This window comes from Phodopus roborovskii, unplaced genomic scaffold, assembly GCF_943737965.1.
Source record: "Phodopus roborovskii unplaced genomic scaffold, PHOROB, whole genome shotgun sequence".
NCBI lineage: Eukaryota > Metazoa > Chordata > Mammalia > Rodentia > Cricetidae > Phodopus > Phodopus roborovskii.
The window spans coordinates 6,002,029-6,019,923 of NW_026126514.1; the positions used below are offsets into that span (position 1 = coordinate 6,002,029).

A 17,895-nucleotide genomic window follows, 5' to 3' on the forward strand; every position below is an offset into this window, starting at 1 on the left:
AGACCATGTGGAAATACTTAGATTAATAGAAATGGGTTAATAATTAAGACAGAGCCAGCCAATAAAAAATATGAGAAACAGGCCAACAGCTTTATATCAAATACAGAGTCTCAGTGTGTTATTTGGGGCTGGCACAGTGGTGGGACCAGACCAGAGGGAAAAACTACTCATAACATAATGGCATCCAACGTGGACCGAAGAACTTCCACTTAAAACTTAAGAAAAGCTTAAAAAGGATTTTAGAAACAAAAGAACTGAGACAAGCAAGGCTTCTTGGTAGCAGCATTTTTCTGGGTTGAACTCTGTTTTGCTAGAGACAAGCAGAGACTTGTGCAGCTCCTTTAAGGGAGGTTTCCTGACTCAGCATAAGCAAAAAAAAAAAAAAACATGGCTTTTTAAGAAACACTGCTAACAATTTATTGGTGTGTGTACGAGAGCTGGCAATGGCAGTGACCACATCTCCAAGCCGGCAGCATGCTGTTGGATGGCAGCGTAGACCAAGGCAGTGAGCACAGCTCTCAGTTCTGGCGGTAAAAGTACATGCCACCATCTTGGATAGACCAAGGCTGAAACAACTGTGGCTTTAATTTTAGTAATGTTGTTGTTTACCAGATAAAAGACTCGTGGCCAGAAAAAGATACAGATTTACAGTAAAGACAGATTCACATTAAGAAAAACCTCTAAAGGTTTACAGTGTGTTTTAAAATACGCGTAGGCTTGGGAAAGAAAAAGAAAAAAGGATAAAATGGTTTAAAAAAGAATAAAAAGACAGAGAACAGCTGGGTGTGGTGGCACTTGGGAGACAGAGGCAAGCAGATCTCTGTGATTTCAAAGTAAATCTGGTATGCAGAGTGAATTCCAGGACAGATAAGAGTTACACAGTGAAACCCTGTCTCAAAAAATGAAAGAGTAGAAGTAAAAGAAACAGAGTAATAAAAAAGCCATGTAAAGATGGAAAGAATCTGGATACTGTACAGTATTATATTGTCTTTCTATCGTTTGACTGCTGAGGAAACAACAACTGTTAAAGGAAATGCTGCTGGATTAATTCAATTTATATATTTTAAAAATGCTTTGACTTCAGAATTTAAGTCCAAGAACAGGTTACTGGGGAAAAGGATTTCTATTTTTGTTTCCACAGAAAATGAAAAGCTGGGGAGTCCTTCCAGACTAACATGGTTTAATCAAGCAAGACTCCCTGAAGCAATGTCCATGGGACAATGCTGCCTTGTAGACCACTAGAGCCAGGATTTCTGCGTTTTCTTAGGATCCCCATGACAACGTCCCCTACCAGCAGGAAGCAGTTTGGAAAGAACGACGCCCAAATTCCCAAATATCATTTATAAATGTTTGTTTTCATTTAAATGGGGTTGGTTTTAAATGATTAATGACTACAACCCATCTTTTTAAAGGTAAAAAGGGAATTATGGTACAAATATGAATACTTGGTTTAGAATGGATTTTCATTTATTGATACAATTTAAGGTCAATTTTGTGATATGCATATGTCTCCTCCTGCTTAGGTATTGTGTTTATATAGTTCATTAAAAACGTATAATTTAGTACAAATTATAGATAATTACCTATGATAGTCAAAACTTAGTGTTAAGTTAGTTAGGTTTTCAAGATGTGTTTAAGATGTATTTGAGATGGATAGGCATTCTTCAATCCTTTCAAAGACCTACAGAATATGGCTTTTAGGTTTTTTTCTTGACAATGAGGCACAACTGCTCCTGGCAACACCACCTGTATCAGAAAGGAAGATGAACATCCAAGAAACTTATTATGGAGTTTACACCCAATATGGCAAGACTAGCCATTTGGACAAGATACTGCCCTTGTCTGGACTGTTTAACTTTATGCTGTGTATAAACTGGCATGCAGGGCCCACAGGAAAGTGACTGTTGAAACAAGATGGACAGTGTTACAGGGTTCCTGCTTCATGGAAGAATCTGCCAGACAGTCTGCAGGACACAGAGAAAAGTGACTGACAAACTGCCAATACAGGCAGACAGTTTAAAGTTTCCTGCTTTGCTGAGGAGTCTGCCAGATACACTATGGCCTATAGGCTGAGGATGGAACATTACAGAAGAACTTCGGGTGACTGACCAGGCAGTGAGTTGTCTCTGTCATTTCTAGAGTTTATATATTATCCCTCTGTGGTCTTTGATGGAGTTGAAGACAGATACTTATGGTTATAGTTTTCCTTAGTTAAGATTAAAGATAAGTTACATTTAAGACTTTAGACTCACAAAGATAGGATAGGTGATAGAATATTTTCTTTAAGTCTTACTAAATGTTAATGGACTAAATATTGTTAACTGCGATTCTTATTTGATAACTGTCGTGTGATATATTTTGCTATGCTAAGGTTAAAACCCTTCTTTTTATTGTTGACAGAAAAGAGGAGATGATGGGAGATGTCATTCTATAAATATGTTTCTCATATTGGTTAATGAATAAAGCACTGCTGGCCAATAGGAAAGCAAGATAGGTGGGACTAGGAGACAAGGAAGATTCGAGGAAGGAGTAGGGACGAGTCATCATGGAGAGACTGAGAGAACAGAATGCCAGCCTCTCTCTCCGGTAAGATGAGACCATGTGGAAGTACTTAGATTAATAGAAATGAGTTAATAATTAAGACAGAGCTAGCCAATAAGAAACTAGTAACTAGCCAATAGAATTATATCTAATACATGGTTTCTGTATATTATTTGGAGCTGGAATAGCGGTGAGACCAGACCAGCAGGCAGGATAAAACTTACTGCTAACAGTAACCAATAATTTTCTGATTTAGGCCCATTTCATGAGACGTTACCCATATCTGGTACTATCTGCTCAAATGGCCAAGAGACTAGAGGGTTCATTCCTTTAGGGGAAAACCTAATACTATGCATTTATGAACTCATACTATGAAAACATGCACAATACCTGCACATTCAAGCCAGATAGGATCCCAGCACTACAAGGTAGAAGCGGACATGGGATACCCCGCTTTAACCAAGAAGCTATCTGCAGCTGATATCCACTGACAAAAGAAAAACAATCCATTTTCTCCAGTAGAATCTCACTCAGTGTATTAGCCAGAGAAGGCTCCATGGCCAGAAGGAATTGGCAGTACAAAACAAACTCAATGGCATTTTTGTCTCATTTTGCTTTGTTTGAGTTATGAAACAGATTTATTCAAATAACCCATCACTATCATCCATTCTAAACATGTTGTATTCCTAAGACAGATGAACTCAGGAAGCCATTTCTAACTTCAACAGCCTTACTTCATTTGTATATTACCTGAATATTCTTTGGCAAGACTTCACCTTCCATCCCAGGAATATTAGGTCCTGAATGTGGTTTTGGCTCCAGCCAGAAAGAAACCAGCCAACGAATGACAATAACCCGAGCTTGGATGAAAGGCTCTTTTGTGCAATATATAACTTCACTGGTTTCAGCATCCTTCTTTATCATCACATAATGAGGCTTTGGTCTCATCTGTGGGATATCTATGTGAAAAATGGAAAATAAAACATGAAATGAAAAAAGCAATACCCTTAGCTAAGCCTACAGTTTTAAACTCTTACAGAGATACTCTGACACTATACTAGTTTTAGACATGTTAGAAAAAAAATCATTTTATATTGTTTGATGCTAGTTAAGAATCTAGAAGAGCTGGGTGATAGTGGTGCACACCTTTAATACTAGCCCTCAGGAAGCAGGGGCAAGCAGATCTCTAAGTTCAAGGCCAGCCTAATCTGCAGAATAAGTTCCAAGACAGCTAGAGCTGTTACACAGAGAAATTCTGTCTTGAAAAAAAATAAAATAAAATAAAATAAAAAACAAACCAACAACATTCAATGTTTTTTTTCAGTGACAACACCCGATCTTGCTAGCTACCTGAACTTGCTATGAGGAACATCTTTCTTCAAAATAAATTTTCTATATACAGATTTATCTCTTCTTTTCATATATGGATTGCCCAGTTCTGCCTCTAATCCAGATTTTTACACAAGGTTCTAATGCAAGGCTCCACCAAGTCACTTGACAAAGCCACTAAAATTTGGACAAGAAATGACAAAAAGATTTAACAATTTAACTATTTATACAATTTGATTGTTGGTTGAACCCTTGAGAAATGTTAGGGAAAATTCATAATATACAGTTTAAAATCAGGCATGATGGTACATACCTATAATCCCAGTATTCAGGAGGCTGAGACAGGAAGATCACAAATCTGGGACCAGTCTGGGTCTACGTTATTGGGTTAGGTACCAAGTTCCAGCCAATCTAGCAGCTTACTGATTCTCTGTCTCAAAATTAAAAACATAAGTACACATACACACACATACACACACACATACACACACACATACACACACACACACACACACACACACACTAATGACCATAGAAACATTAAAATTCAATTTAATCTATTGCAAACCCTAATGAATGAGATCCAGAGAGTAAGCTTTTAATGAAACCTTTCCGTTATCAGTAATAATTTGTTACTATAAATGCATGTTCATTATGAATCTGGGTATAGCATCAATACAAATAGTAAATGTGGTCAGTCAGTATTCTGTAAATAACAAATGTAAACTTTACACTGACATTCTCATGTGTATTATTTTATAAAATTATAAGTTATACCTACCAAGTACAGGATGATATAAACTATTCTCCTTGCAGATGTTTGGGAAAATATAAGGCAAGTAAAACTTCTTAAAATGTGAAAATAAAAATGAAAATCCCCTTTCTTGGTTTTCTTTGTTCTTCCATTCTAAACTTTTTACCTAAAAATAAACAATACTGTTAGAATCATCCCAGAAGACAGAATCTCTTAAATATAGTTTAGCTGTTATAAACAAGCTTATAGAGGTTATAATATACTGTACCTCTAGATTATGAAGATCATAATATAAAGCAAAAGTTCCATTCTTTACTTTTATTAAAATATATAATGTACAAAGTGGTTTCACCATATAATTTCCATACATACACATATAATGTGCTTTAATTGCCATTAAAATTGGTCTATATAAAATATATTACATATATTTAAAATATCTTACACTAAACTGTATATTGCAAGATTATGAAAATGACTCATTTGGCTGTATTAATGACAAATACACTAATGTCCTTTCCTCTCTATCCCATCCTGAATAAATGCAATCAAAGACAGATATATGTAGTCAGGAGATAGAGACAGAGAGAGAGAGGGAGAGAGAGAGGATGTTCACAGTGATAGTAGGCAAGTACAGATATCAAAGTCTAAGAACAGAAAGCAGCTCAGTGGAGACTTTGAGCTTGAGATGTGTACAGGGATTGTTCATGCAGTGTGGAGTAGAGGAACAGGAGGACACAGAGCGAAAATAATCTATTGTAGACTTCCAGAAAAAATCAGAAGGATACCCAACAGAGGAGTTTGTAAAGACCCAAGGTGAGTTACTGGAACCTACCCAAGTTAAGGAAATGTCTGCAAAGCATGGAAATGGTGATATGTGTAAATAAGATCACTTTAAGAAGGCTAACTAAATAATATACTGAGAATATGAGACAAGTTTGTCACACAGGGAAGGATGGAGCACGGGGGACAGTTCTGTGTCTACATATTAATTCGTTAACTTTAGTCTTTAAAAGATTCCAGAAATAGCTACACTTGGCACTGATAGTAATGAGTATCCAAGTACCTAGATACTGGAATCTAAGCACAAATCTTCAGAATGGGCCAAGGAAAGTACAAGATAAAACTGTAACAATAAAGAATTATATACTGGAGCAGGTTGTGATGGTGCACTTTTAATCCCAGCACTCAAGAGGCAGAGACAGGTAAAACACTGGGAGTTCAAGGCTAGTCTGGTGTACATGAGTGCCAAGGTAGCCGGGACTATGCCGAAGACTTTGACTCAGAACAAACAAATTTAAAAACAGAACAAAAAAAAAATCCAACAACAACAACAAAAATATATATTGAGGAACAGCAAGATGGCTCAGTGGGTAAAGGTACTTGCCACCAAGCATGACAACCTAAGTTCAATCCTCCAGAACTCCAGGTCACACATGGTGGAAGGAAAGAATCAACTCTCACAAGCTGTTGTCTGATCTCCACATTTGCATCATGGACACCCCTTGCCTCCCTCCAATGAAATAAATAAAAATGTAACATTTCTTCCCCCAAGACAGGGTTTCTCTGTGTAACCCTGGCTGTTCTGGAACTCAATTTGTAAACTAGGCTGGCCTTGAACTCACAAAGATCTGCCTGTCTTTGCCTACTGAATGTGTACCACCACTGCCCAGAAAAAAATGCAGCACATTTTTAAAAGAATTTTATTAGAGACCATTCAAATAGCAGAGAAATCATCTTGAAGTCACAAGAATCCATCAATTTATGTGGAGATAAATAATTATATGAATAAACAGGAAAGGGAGAAAATATTTGCAGATAATATCTGATCAACATGAATGTAGATACCATGACAGGATTTTTTTCCAATATTGGCTAAAAAAAGGAAAAATCCAAATATCCCGAGGTATACACACTTAGCATATATACATAGTTAATTAATAAAAAAGAAAAAAACTGATTATGCTAAAACATGAATAAATTTGTAAAGTTTTTGCTAAGTAAAAGAAGCCAGTCATAAAAGAATATAATGTGTGTATTGACTTCAGTAAGTGAATTCATTTATTTGAAATGTTAAGATAAGCAAATATAGATTAGTGCTTCCCTAGGGCAGGTGAGTGATACTAGAGAGGCCTCTTAATAGGCTTGGGATTTTTTTTGAGAGGAAACTAAAATATTTCAAAATTATATGTAGTAACAATAGGATAGTCTATAAAATCATCTACTAAGCTGCACATTCTATGTGACAGCTAGACTGAATGTACATGACAGAACAATAAAGCTGTCTTTAAACAATTATTAGTTGGCAACCATCACAGTAAAAGTTCAACCATATCGTCGGGCAGTGGTGGTACATGCCTTTTATTCAACCACTCAAGAGGTAAGGCAGGTGGATGGATTTCTGTGGGTTCAGGGCCAGCCTGGTATACAAAAGGAGTTCCAGGACAGCCAGTGCTGTTACACAGAGAAACCCTGTCTCAGAGGGAAAAAAAAAATTCAGCCAGAAGTCATCAATAAACACTAAAAACTGTAAGTAAAATTTTGAAGAGGAGGAGGTAATATAATTAGAATGGATTTCCCCTAAATATTGACTGATTATAAAAAAGAAAAATACTATTAATAGTATTTGAAACCCTGGCAGATACTACCTTACAGCATCAACAGCTATACTATAGATATAAACAAGCTTGCTGAAAAGAACCCAGAGATTTAAAAAAAAAAATCATAAATCATAAGACTCAAAACACATGAGAATGTCTTTGCAACACTGACTGAAGTAGAAAAATATTATTATTTGTTTTATTCGTGTGTGTGTGTGTGTGTGTGTGTGTGTGTGTGTGTGTGTGTGTGGTGTCCTGATATATATAATATAGTCTTGGCTGGCCTGGAACTCACTAGGTAGATCAGGCTGGCATCCAACTCTTTTTTCTTTCTTTCTTTCTTTCTTTTTTTGTTTGTTTGTTTGTTTTGGTTTTTTTTGTTTTGTTTTGTTCTTTCTTTCTTTGAGACAGGGTTTCTCTGTATTGCTTTGGAGCCTGTCCTGGAACTTACTTTGTAGACCAGGCTGACCTCAAACTCACACAGATCCACGTGCCTCTGCCTCCCGAGTGCTGGGATTAAAGGCATGCACCACCAACACCTGGAGGCACCCAACACTTAAAGAGATCCACTTGTTGCTGTTCCAACTGTTGGGATTAAAGGAGTGTGCCATTACTCCCAGCAAGATCATTTTTCTCCTTTAAAGCAGCATCAAAAGTCCAATTCATGAAAGCCAAAAAAACGTGGTTGCTTGGACTTCATCAAATTAAAATGTACCTCTTCTTCAAAAGAAGGAGGGCAGATGAAATGACTCTCTTAATATTTATGGTTGTGAACCTAGCCTTTAACGGCTGAGCTATCCCTCTAGCCCAAGTCTCTGAATTCTCAAAGCCTGCCTCTGGTGACACTCTTCCTCCAACAAGGCCTCACCTTCCAAACACCACCACGACGTGGGGACTGTGTTCAATTACATGAACTGATTGGGGACATTCTTATTAAAACCACCAGAGAGCTGGAGAGAAATGTATATGAAGTAGACTTGTGTGTATGTGTTATGTGTGTGTATGTATGTGAGTGTGTGTGTGTGTGTATGTTTGTTTGTTTATACATGCACATCTGTGTGTAGAGACCAGAGATTGCCACCATTGTCTTCTTCAATCTTCAATTCCTCTTCACCTTATTTTTTGATATAGGATCTGTCTGTCTCTGAACCTCATCAGTTTAGTCAAATTGGCAGGCCACTGAGCTCTGGGGATCTACTTCTCTGCTTCTTTTTGTCCCACCTGACATGCAAGTCACAGTACATTGTTTACTTGGGTACCTAGGATCCAAATTTAGGTTCTCATGCTTACACAGCAGGCACTTTACCTCCTGAGCCATCTTCCCAGCCCCATGAAGTAGAGTCTTTCATTTATATTTTGAGACCGGGTCTTACTATGTATCTCTACAGATCAGTTACAGTTCATTCTCTCTACTTCATGCTCAAGGTGAATGGTGTGAGCCCTCAGCTTCCGGTTTCTATTGCCATGCTTCCCCTCATGAACTATAAGCTGCCTTGGTCATGATGGGGTTTTTGTTTGTTTTTTTGTTTTTGTTTTTTGTTGTTTTGTTTGTTTGTTTGAGACAGGGTTTCTCTGTGTGGCTTTAGAGGCTGTCCTGGAACTTTACTCTGTAGACCAGGCTGGCCTCAAACTCACAGAGATCTGACTGCCTCTGCCTCCAGAATGCTGAGATTAAGGATGTGCAACACCAATGCCAGGCATCATGATGTTTTATTACAGCAACAGAAAGATAACAAATATAAGTTCTCTGAGAGTTTCATAACCTTGTAATGATTTTTATTTGAGAAAATAATAGTAACATATATTTTCAAAATTAAAAATTTGTCACTAAATAAGCAAACATCTACTAAAGCAAAGCAATGAGAAGAGACAGGAAAATTATCCAGCAGGACAGCAAGGGGGAATATCTTTTCATAAGAAGAAAAAGGAAGAGAAAAAACATCAGGAGGTTCTGGGTGTGCATGCAAGTAATCACAGAGAAAAAGCCACGTGGCCATGCAGTAAAAAGATGGTAACATACCTGAATTACTATGTATTTTAAAAGTGCTTCAAGAAAGTAGCTTGTGAGGTCTTCTTGTCCTTTATCTCCTGATTGTGGGGGAACAAGAGGGGTGACTTCCTCTATAGTTACTTGAGCTACCCAAAGACAAGAGAATTGTATAATCATAAGATAAACTCATTACACAAAAATATGACCAAATAAAATTTAGTAACACAAATAGACAATGAAGACTTCTTTTAAATTTTTCTAAAAATTACATGTTGAAATAAATCTGAGAATAATCCTGACAGTCCATAATTACTTGACAACTGGCTTTTTGTGGATTCTTGATTGAGAGGAAATGGAACAGGCATGAGCAGGTATATAGTGACTGAGGGTACATGAACCTCACTAGGGAAGAGTCACATTGGGAGTGTCCATTACAAAATGTCATAATATGATGAGAAATATTACTGCAAGGTGCTTACTCATCCAATACATCAGAAATCTGTGTTTTACTTTTTAGATATTAAATCACTATATCAAATGCTGATGCAAAAAAAAAAACCAAAAAACAAAAAAAAAAAAAATGAAAACAAAACAAAAAAAAAAAAAAAAAAAAAAAAAAAAAAAACCCACAGTTATCTAAATGCTCTCAAATTTCCTAAACAGAACCATCAGTAACTGGGTATACTGACCGAGTTAGTAAGCCTACATACAACAAAGACATTTTTCAATTCTAAAATAATACACAATATGTTATTTCGAACACCCATTTAAAAAAACCCAATATTTATAAGCACAGCCTTTTATCATTGTACACTGTCCTCACAGAGTAGTACCAGTGCTACTTTGCAAAGCTATAACTCCCATTTAAGACCCAAGGACTTCTTAGTAACTATAGAGGAATGTACAGATAGTTCAGATTTCTATGCCCTATAAAGCAAACAGAGAAACTTCTATTCTTGGGGCCAGAGAGAGAGAGGGCCTACCACTTAAGAGTGTGCACTGCTCTTGTTTGCCCCAGGTTCAGTTTACCCACATCAGGTGACTCATAAACCACCAGAAACTCCAATTCCAGGAGATCTGAGACCTTTTGTCTGGCCTCTGTGGAAACCTGCATGCATGTGGTACATAGACAAGTAAGCACACATACATACACATATAAAAAAAATTAAAGGAAAGTTTAAACGTTGTTCTCAGAAAGAGAATGCAAAAGAGTTGGTCAAAATGCTTTTGAAACTAATAATAATAATAATAAAGAGCTAGCTTTAAAAATAGAGACAAGAGGAAACCTACAGATGAGATGGATGGCAGTGATCCAAAAGAAAGTGTTTATGAAACATTAGCTGAATACTTCAGAATGACATGTGTGTAAATAAGCAGATGTAAGTGGTCTGCTTAAGCTGGTATATTTATAGATTTTATGCAAGCTTGTTTTTGTTTCTAAAACTTATTGCTACAAGTATAGTTTGAGTTGCTATAAAAATTTGTTATTTATAGAAAAATCTATTACAATAATATGAAACATCCAATATACAAGGTATGGACTGAACTGTGTACCTCCAAGATTCATTTGCTGGAACATGAATCCTCAATGTGACTGTAACTAAACACAGAGCATGTAAGGTTATGATGAGGTTATTAGGATTCAGCCCTAAATGTATGAAACTGGATATAAGAACAGAAGAAACAACAGAGAGTTTGCTCTGTGTGCACAAACACAAGCATGCAAATGCACTAGGGAAAAAAATCCTGTGAGCACACAGTGAGAAGGGGCTATATGAAAGCTGAGTGAAGGCTCACCAGAAACTGGACCTGTCACCATCTACTTGTGGATTCCAACCTCTAGGATATACACGTCTGCCTGAAGCCACTTAATCTGTGGTATTTGTTAATGCAGCATTATATATCACACATGCTTACTAGTAAAAGAAAAATATATTTAACAAAAAGAAAAAAATTACAAAAAAAGAAAGAAAAAAATTACTTTGATATTTAAGCAGAATAATACAAAGAGAAAACTAAAAGGTAAAAAATAATGTTAGAAAATCTTAGGGCTACTACAGACAACAGCCAGGATATCTGAATCTTCTTCGAATCCCCCATGACAGCGCCCCTTACCAGCAGGAAGTAGTTTGGAAAGAACGACACCCAAATTCCCAAATATTGTGTATAAATGTTTGTTTTCATTTAATTGGACTTTGTTATATAAAATTAAATAAAAAAAAGAAAGAAAATCTTAGGGCTAAACAGGACAAAGATTCATTAGTGAAAAAAAAAACAAGTAACATTTCTAAAATTACAAATTAAATTTAAAATAAAAATGCAACTTTAAATTTAGAAATTTTATATGTAGTATTTTATGGTCACTGCACAAAGAAAAACACACTTCTATTTCTGTGCACATCTACACTAATTCCAGCATACAAAATGATACACAAGAAATAGAAATTATAAATTAAAACCAGGAGTAGTGTTCAATACCTCCCAGCAATAGGATCTTGTGTTTAAGGTCATCTTTTACTACATAGTGAATTTAAGACCAGCCTGAGGTATATCAGACTCTGTCTCAAAAAAAACATAACAAAACATGATGTGAAGTGGTCTACATTACCCTTAATATGATTCAGATGCACTGGTATCTGGGACTTGGCTACCAGAGATAATGTCCTTATCAGGGCTGGCCAATTCCTAGAGGAAGGTAGTAATGAACTAACCTGCTAATAATAACTCTCATATACAAACCACTCTGTCTAAAGTCCAAATCTGCATAAAGTCCTCTATACTTTGAGTCAAGGGCACTATTTTCTTGTCTAGATTACTTCAGGGCCAAGGACTAGACAACTAGGGACCACCTTTTTGTACCAGAACCCACTGAAATCATGATTGACACTAGCTGATTTTTACTTACCTTCACTGACTTGTCACTTCCTTCCCATGAAAGCACAATAAAAGGTCCTGCCCACATTAACCTATGAATGTCTGCTCCCCTTGTCTTCTGACTAAACCCTGATCACTCACACAGAGAGCTAAACACACACATTGTCTACCCAGGCCTGTGGCATGGACTTGCATCCTCTTGGAAACTAAGTGGTAAATTACTTTTCCAACAGCTGTCTTAACGCCCAGGCCTCACTAAGCTAGAGTAATACTAAAACCTACTTTTATAAACAATGCCTCAAATACCATTTGACATTTGACATTAAAAACAAACAAAAACTATTTTTAATAAAAAAAAGCTGCAGAGATGTTCAGCAAAGTGCCTACTAAACAAATATGAGGACCTGAGATCAGATCACCAGCACCCACATTAAAAAAGATTGATAGGCCTTGAAGGCCTATAACCCCAGTGCTATAGGACAAAAAACAAGTAGATTGCAGGGGTGGAGGGATTGCTTGCTAGCTAGTCCAGTTGGAATGTGAATTTCAGACTCAGTAAGGGACTCATTAAGGGACTCAGTCTCAAAAATAACAATAATATGGAGAAGCAACTGAGGAAGTAAACCAGCTATCAATGTCTACCCTCCACATGGCCAGCATGGGCAAGTACACTTGCACACACCTACATATACTAAAAAACACATTTGTGCACACACAAAAATGTATATAAACAAACACATTTTTTAAAAGAAACTATAGAAAACATACTGATAGATAACATCTCATCAATCTTACTTTCTTGAAGGTTGAGTGGGGGATTAATAAGATTATCTAAAGTTCGAGGTCCATATTCAGATTGTGGTGCTGAAAATCCAGGGATCAAGCATGAAAACATCCACAGCTGTTCTTTGCTGCAGTTATCCTGAAGAGCTTGCAACCATAACAAGAAGAGACGAACACCTTCCCGTCTGATCTAAAATAAAATGAAATAAATAACAGTACTTCTTAATGGATGTGCTTTCTTGCTGCTTATGACAAGTTCATTAGAATGATATTTTGTTGAAGAAAGACAAAGACAAGATGGAGAATGAAGTCAGATATACCCAGGACATCTATACAACTCCCACTATTTTGAAATCTAAATTCATAGATTTGTAAGAATAAACTCAGGTTAAGGATATTGCTCAGTGGGAGAATATTCAAGACCCTGGGTTCGATCCACAGCACTTGGGAGAAAAAGCAGCCATGTTGGATGGAATCCTAAGAATAAACTACTGAATATAGTAATTCCCCTTTTTAAAAATAAAATTTTATTTAAATTAAAAACATTTTTATTTTATGTACCAATCCCAGTTCCTTCTCTCTCCTGTCCTTCCATTCCCCTCACCCACCATCTCCCTATCCCACCCCTTATTTACTCCCCAGGGAGGGTGAAGCCTCTCATGGGGGATCATCAAAGTCTGTCACATCATCTGGGGCAGTATTTAGGTCTTCCTCCATGTATCTAGGCTGAGAGACTATCCCTCCATAGGGAATGGGCTCCCAAAGCCTATTCATACACTAGGGATAAATACTGGTTCCACTGTCAGAGGCCCTACAGACTACCCAAGCCCCCCAACTGACATCCATGTTCAGGGGGCCTGGTTCCATCCTATGCTGGGCCCCCAGATGTTTTACAGGGGTCCATGAGCTCCCACTTGCTCAGGTCTGCTGTTTCTGTGGGTTTCCCCAGCATGGTCTTGACCCTTTTGTTCATCACTCCTCCCTCCCTCCAATTGGATTCCAGGAGTTCGGCTCAGTGCTTGGCTGTGAGTCACTGCTTCTATCAGCTACTGAGTGAAGGCTCTATGATGGCATTTAAGGTAGTCATCATTTAAGGTAGCCTCTCCACTATTGCTTAGATTCTTAGTTGGGGTCATTCTTGTGGATCCCTGGACATTTCCTAGTGCCAGGTTTCTCGTTAAACCCATATTGGCTTCCTCTAGAAAACAATTTCCTTATCACCTTCTTTACCACTTACCACCACCAATATAATCCAAAAAGAAAAAAAGTAATAGGACAAATGAGTTTAGTAAAGTAGGAATGATCACAGGGATGCTGGTGAACTAATCCATGTTCTGATTCAAATTATAAAAGTGACTTTATTTAAACAACTATTTTAAAAGTTACTTAAAGGCCCTCTGAAATGATCTCATTTACTATTTATTTGTTTCCATTGTTTCCAAGCTACAAATCTGGAACTCTGGAATAACCACTGTGCTGAATGAACTAAACCAATCCCCATACATGAAAAGACTACAAATACTAGAACCAATGAATGAATGTTCTCTTGGAAAGAGAATACAAAAGAGAAAATGGAAAATTCACCCTTTAACAGGCGCAGAATTCTTCTAAGTGACTTTTCTCAAATGAATTGAAGACAATTAACTGAACAAACTTCAGGAAAATGTCAAGGTGGGAGAGTATAAGTGGTATGTACGCTTTACTGTTTTTTTTTTTTGTTTTTTTTTTTTTTTGGTGATTTGTTTCTAGACAGGGTCTCAGGGCAGAGCAGGCTGGCTTTAAACTTGCTGTGTGGTTGGAGATGACCTCCTGCTTCCACCTCTCCAGCACTAGGATTCAAGAGGCCACCATCAAACCCACTTCATGCAGTGCTGGCAAGTAATCCAGGGCCCTATATATATCTAGCAAACACTCTGAGCCACCCTAGCCCTTTACTCAGGTTTTATTTTAAGTAATAGAAAATAAATACAATTATATTATACCTTTAAGGAGTTTCCTGTGTGAAGCAGTTTCTTTAAAATCAACCCTGAAAAGAAAAACATGATTTTAAATATCCCTATCAACTTCTTATCTATTTATAAATGTCAGAGTTCTCGGTCAGACTTGGAAACACTTTTAAACAAGTCCTTGGCAATCTCTAAATTGTTCTTGGTGACTTTGGTAACCCTTTGATCAAAACTGAGGTCAGAGGGCATATAAAAAAGTCACCTTTCAACACAGTTAAACATGATTTACTTTATTGACAAAATTTGATCCCAAAATTGTGATTGACACAATAATCTATTACATCTCTTATTTACACTGAAAATATGAAGAACATATTTTACCACTAATACATAAACTATTGTAAGAAGATTTTAATTAACTAAAAGAACTATCATTAATTCCACTATTCTCTAATGATTGTTTTCATTACTCTAACATCTGGAAGTGCATCATTCACTGTGAACAAATCTAAATACAATATTATGTTTGTTATGATTTAAATATTTGTCTTTGTTTTACTTAACTATATAATGGCACGTTGAAGCTTAAGTTATTTTCTTCCTTTCTTCTCTAGAGAAAAACATTATATTATCACTTACCAATTTTTTTTTTTTTTTTTTTTTTTAAAGGCAGGATTTCACTGTTTAGCTCTGGCCATTCAGGAACTTGCTTTGGAGACCAGGCTGGCCTTGAACTCACAAGATCCCCCTGCCTCAGCCTCCTGAGTGCTGGGATAAAAGGCATGTGCCACCACTGCCTGGCACAAAATTATTTTTATATTACTACTTACTTAAAAATCCTTTCATTTCTTAGCATCAACTTTTTTTGGGAGGGGGGTATTTTTTTTTTCCTGAGACAGGGTTTCTTGGTGTAGTTTTGGAGCTTGTCCAGGCACTCTCTCTGTAGACCAGGCTGACCTCAAACAGAGATATGCTTGCCTCTGCCTCCCAAGTGCTAGGATTAAAGGTGTGTGCCACCACCACCCAGCAGCATTAGTTGTTTAAAGCTTTATATAAAGGGTATTATATACAGCAATTCATTTATAAGTTATTGATTTTCATATCTATTAGCTTTTGAAATTTATCTACTGTTGAGGGGCAGCTTATGCTACACAATGAGTTTTAGGACAACCTATCGCAAAAAACAAACAGAAAACGCACAAGTCATAGCTTCATGAATTCTCCTTTTTGGTATTTGCATCTCTTTCCTACTTAGGATTTATAAAGATAATTACTTTGCGTCTAAGTCTACTTCTGTCTTTTAACATGATTTATCATCACTGCTAGTGCATTCAGAATAAAGGAAGAGATAGATCAAAAAAATATTGTGAGCCAAATCAACATATATACATTTATAGATTTTTTTTCTTCCCCTCTCTCCTCTTCCTCAACTTGGCTGTTCTGCCTTGTTTTTGTGTGTGTTCACAGGAAACAGAACCCAGGGCCTCACATGTAAACCAGGAGATCTACCACTGACCCTTAGCTCTTCATTTAAATTTTAGTCTTAGATTTCTGATCTGCCTTTGTATTTTCCTCTCCATTGTACTGAGGATCAAATCTAGAATTGTATACATTCTAGGCAAGCACTCCACCACTGAATTATACACCCAGTTCGTTTTTCACACTTTTACATGGGGTCTTGCTTGCCCAGGCAGGCCCTGAATTTGTGATCCTCAGGCCTGGGATTAGAGACCTGTGGAATTACACCCAGCTTGCTCCTAAATTCGTGTATGTACATGCACGCATGCATATGTGTGTGAAAACTGGAAGCCATGGGTTAGTACTGGTATTTTCCACCTAATGTTTTGAGACAGGATCTCTCATTAAACCTAGAATCTGTGCCTTTAGCTAGACTAATAAGTCAGAGAGACTCAATATCTGTCTTCAACCCTCACCCCACTGTGGTACTGGGGTTACTAGCATGAATGTGCCCATCCTTGGCTTTTTAGATCTAGGTGCTAGGGATCAGCACTCAGGGTTAGTTTGCCCAGCAAGCACTTTACCTACTGAGCCATCTCTCTAGCCTCTTAAATTCCACTTTCAGTAAAACAGACCATAAACTCATTAAAAATAACTGATAAACCATTGTATAATTTATTTCAGATGTGAAATATGTTTATATTACTTACCAATACTATGAAATTGCCATCGCTGATGAATTTTTTCTGGAAGAAGTTGTAAAATTTTCTAGAAATTAATATAGCAAAAGAATGAGTGAAATCAAATAACGAGTCAATATATTGCAAAGAATGAAATATTAGAGGGCCATACTAAGAGTTTCTCATGTTAAAAAGTGTACCAAATACAAACTAGTAAAATATTTGAACTTTCCCACCCAGAAAATAATAAGCAATATTAAAGAAATTTTGGAAAAGAAAAATTAGTAGTGAGACCTGCTGCTGAATAATCTTTCTGCACTCTGAAAACATGCTGTTCTCATTGTTAATAAAAAGCTGATTGGCTGATAGCTAGGCAAGATTTTGGGGGCAGAGAGAATGCTGGAAAGAAAAAGGGTGGGGTTTGAGAAGCCCCAAGTCAGACTTAGAAAAAGCAACATGGGAAGTTCATAGATGAAATAAGCAAGCTTCAGGGCAGCACATAGACTAATAAAAATTGGTTAATTTAAGTTATAAGTGCTAATTAGTAACAAGCCTAAGCTATGGCCAAGCATTTATAATTAGTGTTAAGTCCCTGTATGGTTATTTGGGGAGCTGCTGCTGGCACACAGCAGAAACTCTGTCTACAAATGGCATCCAAACATCTGGCACCTACATTCACGTGAGACCTAAGAAAACGTAAAAAAGGTTCTAAACACACAAAAATGGAGTCAAACATGGCTTTCTACTCTCATGGCTCTCATGCCTGCTGTGGTACAGAAACATGTCTCCTAGCCGCTGCCTGCAGGCTTGAGCCACCACCATGAGCTCCACCAGCATGAACTCCACCAACACAGCAACATGAACTGTTACTGTTCTGCCTTTAAATTTTTTGACTGCTGATAAAGAAACAATTGCTAAGAGACATTTGACTATGAAAGCA

The 17,895-nt window shown here is 37.0% G+C and overlaps 1 protein-coding gene across 6 annotated transcripts in view; it reads right to left on the bottom strand.

The window, feature by feature from the left end:
* Positions 1–17,895, bottom strand: part of Ralgapa1 (Ral GTPase activating protein catalytic subunit alpha 1) — a 199,380-nt gene that overhangs the window by 149,483 nt on the left and 32,002 nt on the right. For all 6 annotated transcript variants that reach the window (XM_051195870.1, XM_051195866.1, XM_051195869.1 and 3 more), the window contains exons 4-9: positions 16,986–17,043; positions 14,854–14,897; positions 12,884–13,061; positions 9,245–9,360; positions 4,652–4,790; positions 3,292–3,500 (exon numbers count right to left, since the gene is read on the bottom strand). In XM_051195870.1, the coding sequence (XP_051051827.1) occupies positions 3,292–3,500; positions 4,652–4,790; positions 9,245–9,360; positions 12,884–13,061; positions 14,854–14,897; positions 16,986–17,043 (744 nt within the window). The remainder of the gene's footprint in view (positions 1–3,291; positions 3,501–4,651; positions 4,791–9,244; positions 9,361–12,883; positions 13,062–14,853; positions 14,898–16,985; positions 17,044–17,895) is intronic.